The sequence below is a fragment of the Anomaloglossus baeobatrachus genome, chromosome 3 (genome assembly GCF_048569485.1).
Source record: "Anomaloglossus baeobatrachus isolate aAnoBae1 chromosome 3, aAnoBae1.hap1, whole genome shotgun sequence".
NCBI lineage: Eukaryota > Metazoa > Chordata > Amphibia > Anura > Aromobatidae > Anomaloglossus > Anomaloglossus baeobatrachus.
Window position 1 is genome coordinate 4602198 of NC_134355.1, and position 13452 is coordinate 4615649.

Genomic DNA, 13452 nt, shown 5'->3' on the forward strand with positions numbered 1-13452 from the left:
GCACAATTACAAGCCCTCCATATACAGAACCTCCTATAGTAACCGACCCCCCCATATACAGAACCTCCTATAGTCACCGACCCCCCCCCCCCATATACAGAACCTCCTATAGTAACCGACCCCCCCATATACAGAACCTCCTATAGTCACCGACCCCCCCCATATACAGAACCTCCTATAGTCACCAACCCCCCCATATACAGAACTTCCTATAGTCTCCGACCCCCCCCCTGAAATCCAGGGCCTCCCATATTCTCAGGCCACCTCTGATATATAGGACTTCCCATAGTCTCCGACCTCTCTACGTTTAGGACCCCCATAGGTCCGGCCAGTACTGGTCACGGACCCCCGGGCTTCCCTGGATTTTCAGGGCGATTGTGGTCAGGAATCATTGGGACGTTTTCAGTTTTGTTTTTTATTAACATGCTGTAGTAATATCCATGTTGCAGCAATCAGCGCCCCCCAGGACAGAAGCCCCCAGTCCATGCTCTGAGCCCATCTCTGGGGGAGGGGGTTATGACCATTTGGGGGTCTCGCTCCATCCCTGCAGATCTACAATGCACAGGTGTCTGCACGAATATGGAGGTCCAGGAGAAGCAGCGCCGGGCACCGCTCGTCACAGTGGAGGGGCAGACACCCCACATTGATTATCTACAAGGCACCGGGAGCCCAGGGCTGTGATTGGCTGCAGCGTGATGGCCGTGGCCTCCGTTTGTCACGTGATCAGCGTCTTCGTGTTCCGTCTTAGTGATTATGTCCCCTATAGGATGAGGTTAGTGAGAGCGGGGCCCGGGATCGGGGTGCAGGAGGCGGCCTACCCGCACATCGTCAGCGTCAGCCACTGCAAGAGACAGCAAAGGGTTAACAGTGGAGCGGCGCAACACTCCCATCATCTGCCTGCTGCGGCAGTCATCCGCCTGCTGCGGCCATCGTCATCCGACAGAGCGGCCAGCGTCATCCGACAGAGCGGCCAGCGTCATCCTACAGAGAGGCCAGCGTCATCCTACAGAGAGGCCAGCGTCATCCTACAGAGAGGCCAGCGTCATCCTACAGAGAGGCCAGCGTCATCCTACAGAGAGGCCAGCGTCATCCTACAGAGCGGCCAGCGTCATCCTACAGAGCGGCCAGCGTCATCCTACAGAGCGGCCAGCGTCATCCTACAGAGCGGCCAGCGTCAACCGACAGAGCGGCCAGCGTCATCCTACAGAGAGGCCAGCGTCATCCTACAGAGAGGCCAGCGTCATCCTACAGAGAGGCCAGCGTCATCCGACAGAGCGCCCAGCGTCATCCGACAGAGCGCCCAGCGTCATCCGACAGAGAGGCCAGCGTCATCCTACAGAGAGGCCAGCGTCATCCTACAGAGAGGCCAGCGTCATCCTACAGAGAGGCCAGCGTCATCCGACAGAGCGGCCAGCGTCATCCGACAGAGCGGCCAGCGTCATCCGACAGAGCGGCCAGCGTCATCCGACAGAGCGGCCAGCGTCATCCGACAGAGAGGCCAGCGTCATCCTACAGAGAGGCCAGCGTCATCCTACAGAGAGGCCAGCGTCATCCGACAGAGCGCCCAGCGTCATCCGACAGAGAGGCCAGCGTCATCCGACAGAGCGGCCAGCGTCATCCGACAGAGCGGCCAGCGTCATCCGACAGAGAGGCCAGCGTCATCCGACAGAGAGGCCAGCGTCATCCGACAGAGAGGCCAGCGTCATCCTACAGAGAGGCCAGCGTCATCCTACAGAGAGGCCAGCGTCATCCTACAGAGAGGCCAGCGTCATCCTACAGAGAGGCCAGCGTCATCCTACAGAGCGGCCAGCGTCATCCTACAGAGCGGCCAGCGTCAACCGACAGAGCGCCCAGCGTCATCCGACAGAGCGCCCAGCGTCATCCGACAGAGCGCCCAGCGTCATCCGACAGAGCGCCCAGCGTCATCCGACAGAGCGCCCAGCGTCATCCGACAGAGCGCCCAGCGTCATCCGACAGAGAGGCCAGCGTCATCCTACAGAGAGGCCAGCGTCATCCTACAGAGAGGCCAGCGTCATCCTACAGAGAGGCCAGCGTCATCCTACAGAGAGGCCAGCGTCATCCTACAGAGAGGCCAGCGTCATCCTACAGAGAGGCCAGCGTCATCCTACAGGGCGGCCAGCGTCATCCGACAGAGCGGCCAGCTTCATCCTACAGAGCGGCCAGCGTCATCCTACAGAGCGGCCATCGTCATCCTACAGAGCGGCCATCGTCATCCGACAGAGCGGCTGGAAAGTTTGTGAACCCTTCAGAGTTCTGCATCATTTCACCTGCAACCACGTCACGAGTGGGAAACAGATGGATTATTACCCGCAAAAAGTCGGATCCTGGGCCAGGACCGCCGGCAACCACTGGGCCAGGACCGCCGGCAACCATGATCCTCCTGGAGAGCAGCGGCTTCCACCCGGCTGTGGTCTCAGGATCATGTTCTCAACCGTCCACAACAATATTGTCAGCTCGATCCACTCACGGGCGGCCCTCCTCCGTCCCCCCTCGCCGGCGGCTCCTCATTACCTCTCGCCGGCCGCCCTCCTCTGTCCTCCCTCACCGGCGGCCCCTCGTTCCCTCTCTCCAGTGGCCCTCCTCCGTCCCCTCTTGCTGGCGGCCCCTCGTTCCCCCTCGTCCCCTCTCGCCGCCGGCCCCTCGTTGCCCCCCTCACCGGCGGCCCCTCGTTCCCCTTCACAGACTCGATCTCGCATTTCTGACATTTGCTTGATTTAGTTCTTTATCTACGGTCACTAATTGGGGGAACTTTTGTTGCTGTTTTAGCCTAAACTTCTGAAGGGTTCACAAACTTTTAGGCACCTCGGTAGACGCAATGTGTCTAGTGTAACAGCCAATCCCAGCGCAGCTTGTATTTATCCAGGGCACTGATTGGCTGCTGTAGGTGGATGGCGCTGCAGGTATTCTGTGATTTGCTGCCACCGTGTGGCCATAATGTGTAAGACACTGGAAAAGGATCCAGTGAACTCCTACACTGTAACGGAGGCTGATACCAGAGAGCAGCAGCTGGTTTTATGCACAGATGTAACTGCAGCAGTGATGTCATGTGAAGCTCATGGGCCCCAATTGCACATCTTTAGCGCTGGTCTTTTGTTATAGGCCTAAGGGACTTTATACACCCCGAGCCTGTTATAGCTACGTCCCTGTGTAGCAGACCCCAGTATTCCTGGAGGAGCCCCCCGCCCCGGGGATCACCCACCTCGCCCAGGTCCATCTCCGCTGCTCCGCTGCCCTCAGGGTCGATGCCCCTGAAAAATCCTGGAAAAAAAAAACAGAAATTGAGAATGAGAAGTGAGCGGGGAACATGGCCGCCCGACCGAGAGACGCAGAGAGACGGGACTCACGGAACATGGCCTCCAGCTTCACCAGGCAGCACACAAAGTTGTCAAAGTCAATTCCCAGATCGTTGTCAGCGTAACGAGCGACCAGGACCTGCATCAGCTTATTATTGAGCCGGAACCCTGGGGAGAGAGGACAGGGTGAGTGCGGCCCCCCGAGGAGAGGACGAGTGCAGCCCCCCCGAGGAGAGGACGAGTGCAGCCTCCCCGAGGAGAGAGCGACCAGGACCTGCATCAGCTTATTATTGAGCCGGAACCCTGGGGAGAGAGGACAGGGTGAGTGCGGCCCCCCCGAGGAGAGGAACACTGCGGCCCCCCGAAGAGAGGACGAGTGCTGCCCCCCGAGGAGAGGACGAGTGCTGCCCCCCCCCCGAGGAGAGGACGAACAGGACCTGCATCAGCTTATTATTGAGCCGGAACCCTGGGGAGAGAGGACAGGGTGAGTGCGGCCCCCCCGAGGAGAGGAACACTGCGGCCCCCCGAAGAGAGGACGAGTGCTGCCCCCCGAGGAGAGGACGAGTGCAGCCCCCCCTTCCCGAGGAGAGGACGAACAGGACCTGCATCAGCTTATTATTGAGCCGGAACCCTGGAGAGAGAGGACAGGACGAGTGCGGCCCCCCGAGGAGAGGACGAGTGCAGCCCCCCCCGAGGAGAGAGCGACCAGGACCTGCATCAGCTTATTATTGAGCCAGAACCCTGGGGAGAGAGGACAGGGTGAGTGCGGCCCCCCCGAGGAGAGGAACACTGCGGCCCCCCGAAGAGAGGACGAGTGCTGCCCCCCGAAGAGAGGACGAGTGCAGCCCCCCCCCCCCCCCGAGGAGAGGACGAACAGGACCTGCATCAGCTTATTATTGAGCCGGAACCCTGGAGAGAGAGGACAGGATGAGTGCGGCCCCCCCGAGGAGAGGACGAGTGCAGCCCCCCCCCGAGGAGAGAGCGACCAGGACCTGCATCAGCTTATTATTGAGCCGGAACCCTGGAGAGAGAGGACAGGGTGAGTGCGGCCCCCCCGAGGAGAGAGGACGAGTGCTGCCCCCCGAAGAGAGGACGAGTGCTGCCCCCCCGAGGAGAGGACGAACAGGACCTGCATCAGCTTATTATTGAGCCGGAACCCTGGAGAGAGAGGAGAGGACGAGTGCGGCCCCCGAGGAGAGGACGAGAGCAGCCCCCCCGAGGAGAGGACGACCAAGACCTGCATCAGCTTATTATTGAGCCGGAACCCTGGAGAGAGAGGACAGGGTGAGTGCAGCCCCCTGAAGAGAGGAACACTGCGGCCCCCCCGAGGAGAGGACGAGAGCTGCCCCCCCCGAGGAGAGGACGAGTGCTGCCCCCCCGAGGAGAGGACGAACAGGACCTGCATCAGCTTATTATTGAGCCGGAACCCTGGAGAGAGAGGACAGGGTGAGTGCGGCCCCCCGAGGAGAGGACGAGTGCAGCCCCCCCGAGGAGAGGACAAGTGCAGCCTCCCCAAGGAGAGAGCGACCAGGACCTGCATCAGCTTATTATTGAGCCGGAACCCTGGAGAGAGAGGACAGGGTGAGTGCGGCCCCCCGAGGAGAGGACGAGTGCTGCCCCCCGAAGAGAGGACGAGTGCTGCCCCCCCGAGGAGAGGACGAACAGGACCTGCATCAGCTTATTATTGAGCCGGAACCCTGGAGAGGAGAGGACGAGTGCGGCCCCCTGAGGAGAGGGCGACCAGGACCTGCATCAGCTTATTATTGAGCCGGAACCCTGGAGTGAGAGGACAGGGTGAGTACGGCCCCCCGAGGATCGGCCCCTGGAGGAGAGGCCGAGTGCGGCCCCCCGAGGACAGAGCGGCCCCACTTACCTACGGCCTCCAGCGCCATGCGCAGCTCGTAGGAGCTCATGGTTCCGGACTTGTCCAGATCGTGCTCCCGGAAGACGCCCTGAAACAGAAGCAGCCATGATGAGGAGACCTCGGAGACGGATCAGCCGGCGGTCACATCTTCCCAGTGCTACCGACGTGCGGCGATCCCTCCCGTACACGAGACGATCCGCTGCAGCATTACACTCGGAGGACGGTGCCGGCTGATGGACCGATGGACCGCAGCGTTCATCCTGCAGCCGCCCCCGATCGTCCAGAGTAAAAAGTGCCAAAATCTGACTAAACGCAGCAGGGACCCCGGATCTGGGGGAAGGGGCCCAAATTGTGGAAGCCCCAGAAATCTCCCCCGTGCGCCTCAATTTCTCAACAGTCTCCAGATCTTTCCTGGTTGTCAGAGAACGTCTCACAGCTGAGGGTTCGGTGCAGTGTACCAGCGAAGGCCATTCTGTGAGCAGAGCACATCAGCAGCAGAAATCTCTCCGTCCTGAAGGTTTGTTACAATGTGTCAGTGTGGATTTAGCGCAGAAGATGGTCTACACTGGACGCAACTATAACGAACACTCAGCTGTGTGGGGTCAGGGTGAGGGCGGCGGGAGGGGACGGCGGGAGAAGCCGGCGGGAGAGGGACGGCGGGAGAGGACGGCGGTGCCCACGACTCTCCCAGTGACAGCAAGATGAGATCTGGACAATGAGAAACTGGAAGAGTCATTCCAATCCTAGCTCAGAACCAGAGACGAGCTCCAGGCACCACCCGACACTCAGCGCAGCACATGCTGGGAGTTGTAGTCCGGCCGCGGGTTCTCCTCAGACTCACCAGCCAGCTCCGGATTTTGTTCCATAGGATCTGGAACTCCACAACCCCGAGCTTCCCGCTGCCGTCTTTCTGTGAGAGACGTTAAAGAATGAACAACACACTGAGGAGGCCGAGGGCTTCACCACAAGCCCACACTGAGAAGGGCGAGGGCTTCACCACAAGCCCACACACACGGAGGAGGCCGAGGGCTTCACCACAAGCCCACACTGAGGAGGCCGAGGGCTTCACCACAAGCCCACACTGAGGAGGCCGAGGGCTTCACCACAAGCCCACACACACGGAGGAGGCCGAGGGCTTCACCACAAGCCCACACTGAGGAGGCCGAGGGCTTCACCACAAGCCCACACACACTGAAGAGGCCGGGGGCTTCACCACAAGCCCAACACTGAGGAGGCCGAGGGCTTCACCACAAGCCCACACACACGGAGGAGGCCGGGGGCTTCACCACAAGCCCACACACACGGAGGAGGCTGAGGGCTTCACGATCACACACACTGAAGAGGCCGGGGGCTTCACGATCACACACACTGAGGAGGCCGAGGGCTTCACGATCACACACACACTGAGGAGGCCGGGGGCTTCACGATCCCACACACACTGAGGAGGCCGGGGGCTTCACGATCCCACACACACTGAGGAGGCCGGGGGCTTCACGATCCCACACACACTGAGGAGGCCGGGGGCTTCACGATCACACACACACACATTGAGGAGGCCGGGGGCTTCACGATCACACACACACACACACTGAGGAGGCCGGGGGCTTCACGATCCCACACACACTGAGGAGGCCGGGGGCTTCACGATCCCACACACACTGAGGAGGGCCGGGGGCTTCACGATCCCACACACACTGAGGAGGCCGGGGGCTTCACGATCACACACACACACACATTGAGGAGGCCGGGGGCTTCACGATCACACACACACACACTGAGGAGGCCGGGGGCTTCACGATCACACACACTGAGGAGGCCGGGGGCTTCACGATCACACACACTGAGGAGGCCGGGGGCTTCACGATCCCACACACACTGAGGAGGCCGGGGGCCTTCACGATCCCACACACACTGAGGAGGCCGGGGGCTTCACGATCACACACACACACTGAGGAGGCCGGGGGCTTCACGATCACACACACACACTGAGGAGGCCGGGGGCTTCACGATCACACACACACACTGAGGAGGCCGGGGGCTTCACGATCACACACATACACTGAGGAGGCCGGGGGCTTCACGATCACACACACTGAGGAGGCCGGGGGCTTCACGATCACACACACTGAGGAGGCCGGGGGCTTCACGATCACACACACTGAGGAGGCCGGGGGCTTCACGATCACACACACACACACACACACACACACACACACACACACACACACACACACACACACACACACACACACACACACACACACACACACACACACACACACACACACACACTGAGGAGGCCGGGGGCTTCACACACACACACACACACACTGAGGAGGCCGGGGGTTTCCGTCGTGTGTTATAATGGAAGCCTATGGGCGTCGGAATCTCTCTGTCTCTTGGATCCGTTGCATCAACAGAAAACGGATTGTGACTGATGGAAAAAGAGGGAAGTGTTGGACTCGGATTTTTTGGACCCAGTTTATAGGCACTTGGTTATCCATATTTTCCTGACCGCTAAATCTTTGATAGCAGCCTCATGGAAGAATCCCCCTCCCCCACCATTACCATTTTAACTAACTCATTAAACTTCCATAATAAATTTGAAGAAAGATCTGCTGCTCTCAATAACTCGTTTTCTAGATACCACAAACAATGGCCTCTTTGGAGCAGCTGCGAGCCAGGGCTATCGGAGCTTCTTACCAGTTTGTTTTTCATGTATTTCGGTCAGCTCGCTCCCCTTCATGTATTTCGGTCAGCTCGCTCCCCTTCATGTATTTTGGTCAGCTCGCTCCCCTTCATGTATTTCGGTCAGCTCGCTCCCCTTCATGTATTTCGGTCAGCTCGCTCCCCTTCATGTATTTCGGTCAGCTCGCTCCCCTTCATGTATTTTGGTCAGCTCGCTCCCCTTCATGTATTTTCGCTCCCCATGCCTGAAATCTCCTCCTTCATTTGATTGCTTCAAACTTTTGGTCTTTATTTGCCAAAGTGGTTTCAGAAATGTTGTACATAGTTGTGTTTTGTTTTAGTGTGTAATTGTATTCTTTATACATAGCTATGATATTTTCCTTTCTTTTTAAGGATTCATGATATATGCTTCTACTCCCTTGTTCCTCCCCATTCCCCTTTTTTTTTGTTTTTTTGCCTGTTTCCCTATTAAACTTTTGCAATCCTTCACATCCTAACTTCCCCTTCTCTTCCTCCTTCCCTATCCATCAACAATTGCTTATTACTTGTAAGAAATCATTTGACTTATTACAAATTAATCTGATGTTTTTACATGACCTTTCCCATATATGTTATATAATCCCTAATAAAAATATTTTAAAACAAAAAAAAAAAAAAGGAGGGAAGTGTGAAAGCGGCCTTATGTACTCAGAGCTTATCTCTCAGTGCCTGACAGATTATACAGAGGAGCGGGGACTGAGATGGAAGTAGAATTGACGTGCTTCTCTAAAGGCAACAAACTGGCTGATCCCCCCCGAAAATATCTTTCCGGGAGGGGCATTTTGGATTATCCAGAGACCAGGCACCATTGCTCCGGTGTGGCGGACTGCGCTTGTCGCTGTACTGCCCCCTTTCATTCGCCCATCTAATCTGATGCAGCCATGACAGTCGGCAAAGTTTGGACATCTCCTGTCACAAAAAGATCTCCAAACACCACCACAAAGACCGTGGAGACCTCCAAACACCACCACAAAGACCGTGGAGACCTCCAAACACCACCGCAAAGACCGTGGAGGCCTCCAAACACCACCGCAAAGACCGTGGAGGCCTCCAAACACCACCACAAAAATCAAGGAGGCCTCCAAACACCACCACAAAAATCAAGGAGGCCTCCAAACACCACCACAAAGACCGTGGAGACCTCCAAACACCACCACAAAGACCGTGGAGGTCTCCAAACACCACCACAAAGACCAAGGAGATCTCCAAACACCACCACAAAGACCAAGGAGATCTCCTTGGTCTTCATGCTATTCTTTGGAGATCTACTTGGTCTCCGTGCTGTTTGGATATCTCCAAAGAAAACCACGAAGACCAAACAATATGCAGATCTGTTTCAGTCTGTCAGTGATGTGAGACTGGGATGGAGGTTCTTCTACCAACAAGACAATTACCCAAAGCTGCTGCTAAAGCCACACTGGAGGGATGTAAGGGGGGGGGGGGGGGGAACGTGTGAATGTATTGGAGCGGCCGAGTCACAGCCCAGACCTTAATCCAATGGAGATTCTGTGGTCAGACATGATGATCGATGGTCAGAGGAAACATCTAGTGGAAGAAGCAGGAGTAGATCTACCTGGAGGAATGGGCAGAAATCCTAGAGGGAAGATGTGAAAATCACAGAGACTGATCCATAGCGACTACAGCTGCAAAAGGAGACTCCACAAAGTACCGACCACAGGGGGGTGAATAGTTATGCACATTGAAGGTTTCAATTGTTTTGTCCTATAAAAAGGACACTTAAAAAAAAACAAAAAAAAAAAAAACAACCCACAGCAAAAAGGGAGGGAGGAGGGAGGATGAATACTCTCACAAATCATTGTACACACAGAGGCGGGGAGGAAGGGGGGGTTCCCTTCCATTCCTACGGCAGTAACCACTAGGGGGAGCTCATTACAGTACACAGCAGCTCCCCCTGGTGGTGACTGTCAGCAGCACATGAGGCCAAAATCTACAAGACGGAACAGAGAAAGCAAAAACGAGCCCAATCCTGGACATGAGAGGCGGCTCCGATCTCTGCCCACGAGAGGGCGCACAGAATATTGCACTACAGAAGGATACGTCCATCAGGTTAACCATCTGCCGGCAGGCCTCCATGCTGAACCCGTCCGTCTTCAAGTCCTTGTCTGATGGGAGAAAGAACGAGAAACTGAGAATCAGAAGCCCCATTGGGGGGGGGGGGGAAATAGAGAGCCCGAGAGTCGAGGGGGTGAGGAGAGCGAGAGAGCGAGTGCATAGGGGTGCCCCCCACCCCTATACACCTACGCTCCTCGCTGCCCCCATCCCTATACACCTACGCTCCTTGCTGCCCCCCACTCCTATGCACCTACGCTCCTCGCTGCCCCCACCCCTATACACCTACGCTCCTCGCTGCCCCCCCACCCCTATACACCTACGCTCCTCGCTGCCCCCCACCCCTATACACCTACGCTCCTCGCTGCCCCCCACCCCTATACACCTACGCTCCTCGCTGCCCCCCACCCCTATACACCTACGCTCCTGGCTGCCCCCCACCCCTATACACCTACGCTCCTCGCTGCCCCCCACCCCTATACACCTACGCTCCTCGCTGCCCCCCACCCCTATACACCTACGCTCCTCGCTGCCCCCCACCCCTATACACCTACGCTCCTCGCTGCCCCTCACCCCTATACACCTACGCTCCTCGCTGCCCCCCACCCCCTATACACATACGCTCCTGGCTGCCCCCCACCCCTATACACCTACGCTCCTCGCTGCCCCCCACCCCTATGCACCTACGCTCCTCGCTGCCCCTCACTCCTATGCACCTACGCTCCTCGCTGCCCCCACGCTCCTCGCCGGCCCCCACCCGTATGCACCTACGCTCCTCGCACCCTCCCCTGCCCAAATGCTCCACTTCACCCCCACAATCTATTGCCCCGGGCCCTGACGAAAGCAGCTCTGCACAGAACCTGTGGGAAATCATCCGGAGCTGCGCTCACAATTCTGCTGGCTTTCAGGCTACAGATTGCTGCCCCCTGAAGGTTTGGGCTTGCATGAGCTGCTGCGGTGCATTGTGGGAGGACAGCGCAATATGACGCACACAGCACCATCCCCTATAATGCGATGCAACCAAGACCAGTGAATTCTGGGACAGCGGCGAGCGCAGCTCTGGAGGCCGGGTCACTCACGTCGAGACACCACTCTGTTCAGGATGGTCCGCAGCTCGAAGACACTAATCTCCATGTCCTGAGGAAGAGCAGCAGTCAGTGAATTCAGCTCCAAGGCAGACCCCGAGCCCCTGACCCCCCCCTTCTCCCCCACTCACCGCTCCCGCCAGCTGCCGGAACATGTTCTTAAAGGAATCGTCCACGTCGTCCTCACAGATCTCTTCCTGAGAAGACAGAGCACAGACATGTGAGGACCCGAGGTCTCCAGTGTCCTCCCGGGCCTTGTGCGGCTCACACAGCTGAGGTCTTGTTACTGTGTGTCAGTGGAGCTATTCTGTGCAGATCCTTCCCCGACACATTGTCACGCGCCCTCCGCTGTGTGACCACCACAAGGTCCGGGCTGTATTCAGTCAGGACGTGTGGAGGGCCGCGCCGCAGGGTGGAGCGTGGTCACACCTGGGCTTGTACCGTGCAGATATATAGAGAGCGCTTCTAGCCGCGATGGTTAACTTCTGCTCCGTCACTGTGTCAGCGCAGCAGTGGAGGGCAGTCGGCCCGGACGTCCTCAGCAGCCTCAGCCTCTACTGCAAGGGCAGAGACACCAGTCACCTGGAGCGGGGAGAAGCCGCCGAGGACGTCCGGACAGACTGCCCTCCACTGCTGCGCTGACACACAGTGACGGAGCGGACGTTAACCATCGCGGCTACAAACAGAACGACCGCTGGAAAACAGAAGAACCTGCCGGTGCCACAGGACCCGAAGCAGAAGCCTGGGCCTATGAGAGTCGCCTGTCACAAGCGCTGAAGCAGAGTCCTGGACACACGAGGAGTCGCCCGTCACAAGCGCTGAAGCAGAGTCCTGGACACACGAGGAGTCGCCTGTCACCAGTGCTGAAGCAGAGCCCTGGACACACGAGGAGCCGCCCGTCACAAGCGCTGAAGCAGAGCCCTGGACACACGAGGAGTCACCCGTCACAAGCGCTGAAGCAGAGCCCTGGACACACGAGGAGTCGCCCGTCACCAGCGCTGAAGCAGAGCCCTGGACACACGAGGAGCCGCCCGTCACAAGCGCTGAAGCAGAGCCCTGGACACACGAGGAGTCACCCGTCACAAGCGCTGAAGCAGAGCCCTGGACACACGAGGAGTCGCCAGTCACCAGCGCTGAAGCAGAGTCCTGGACACACGAGGAGTCGCCCGTCACAAGCGCTGAAGCAGAGTCCTGGACACACGAGGAGTCGCCTGTCACCAGTGCTGAAGCAGAGCCCTGGACACACGAGGAGCCGCCCGTCACAAGCGCTGAAGCAGAGTCCTGGACACACGAGGAGTCGCCCGTCACAAGCGCTGAAGCAGAGTCCTGGACACACGAGGAGCCGCCCGTCACCAGCGCTGAAGCAGAGTCCTGGACACACGAGGAGTCGCCCGTCACAAGCGCTGAAGCAGAGTCCTGGACACACGAGGAGCCGCCCGTCACAAGCGCTGAAGCAGAGTCCTGGACACACGAGGAGTCGCCCGTCACAAGCGCTGAAGCAGAGTCCTGGACACACGAGGAGTCGCCCGTCACAAGCGCTGAAGCAGAGCCCTGGACACACGAGGAGTCGCCAGTCACAAGCGCTGAAGCAGAGCCCTGGACACACGAGGAGCCGCCCGTCACAAGCGCTGAAGCAGAGCCCTGGACACACGAGGAGTCGCCCGTCACCAGCGCTGAAGCAGAGTCCTGGACACACGAGGAGTCGCCAGTCACAAGCGCTGAAGCAGAGTCCTGGACACACGAGGAGTCGCCCGTCACAAGCGCTGAAGCAGAGTCCTGGACACACGAGGAGTCGCCCGTCACAAGCGCTGAAGCAGAGCCCTGGACACACGAGGAGTCGCCCGTCACAAGCGCTGAAGCAGAGTCCTGGACACACGAGGAGTCGCCCGTCACCAGCGCTGAAGCAGAGTCCTGGACACACGAGGAGTCGCCCGTCACCAGCGCTGAAGCAGAGTCCTGGACACACGAGGAGTCGCCCGTCACCAGCGCTGAAGCAGAGTCCTGGACACACGAGGAGTCGCCCGTCACAAGCGCTGAAGCAGAGTCCTGGACACACGAGGAGTCGCCCGTCACAAGCGCTGAAGCAGAGCCCTGGACACACGAGGAGCCGCCCGTCACAAGCGCTGAAGCAGAGCCCTGGACACACGAGGAGTCGCCTGTCACAAGCGCTGAAGCAGAGTCCTGGACACACGAGGAGTCGCCCGTCACCAGCGCTGAAGCAGAGTCCTGGACACACGAGGAGCCGCCCGTCACCAGCGCTGAAGCAGAGTCCTGGACACACGAGGAGCCGCCCGTCACCAGCGCTGAAGCAGAGCCCTGGACACACGAGGAGTCGCCCGTCACCAGCGCTGAAGCAGAGTCCTGGACACACGAGGAGTCGCCCGTCACAAGC

The 13452-nt window shown here is 58.6% G+C and overlaps 1 protein-coding gene across 1 annotated transcript in view; it reads right to left on the reverse strand.

Moving 5' to 3' along the window:
* Positions 1 to 399: 399 nt before the first annotated feature.
* Positions 400 to 13452, reverse strand: part of CAPN11 (calpain 11) — a 30808-nt gene continuing 17755 nt past the window's right edge. The window contains exons 16-23 of the mRNA XM_075338964.1: positions 11192 to 11257; positions 11055 to 11112; positions 9964 to 10028; positions 6020 to 6088; positions 5188 to 5266; positions 3366 to 3482; positions 3221 to 3279; positions 400 to 841 (exon numbers count right to left, since the gene is read on the reverse strand). Coding sequence (XP_075195079.1) covers positions 815 to 841; positions 3221 to 3279; positions 3366 to 3482; positions 5188 to 5266; positions 6020 to 6088; positions 9964 to 10028; positions 11055 to 11112; positions 11192 to 11257 — 540 coding nt within the window. The 3' untranslated portion in view covers positions 400 to 814. The remainder of the gene's footprint in view (positions 842 to 3220; positions 3280 to 3365; positions 3483 to 5187; positions 5267 to 6019; positions 6089 to 9963; positions 10029 to 11054; positions 11113 to 11191; positions 11258 to 13452) is intronic.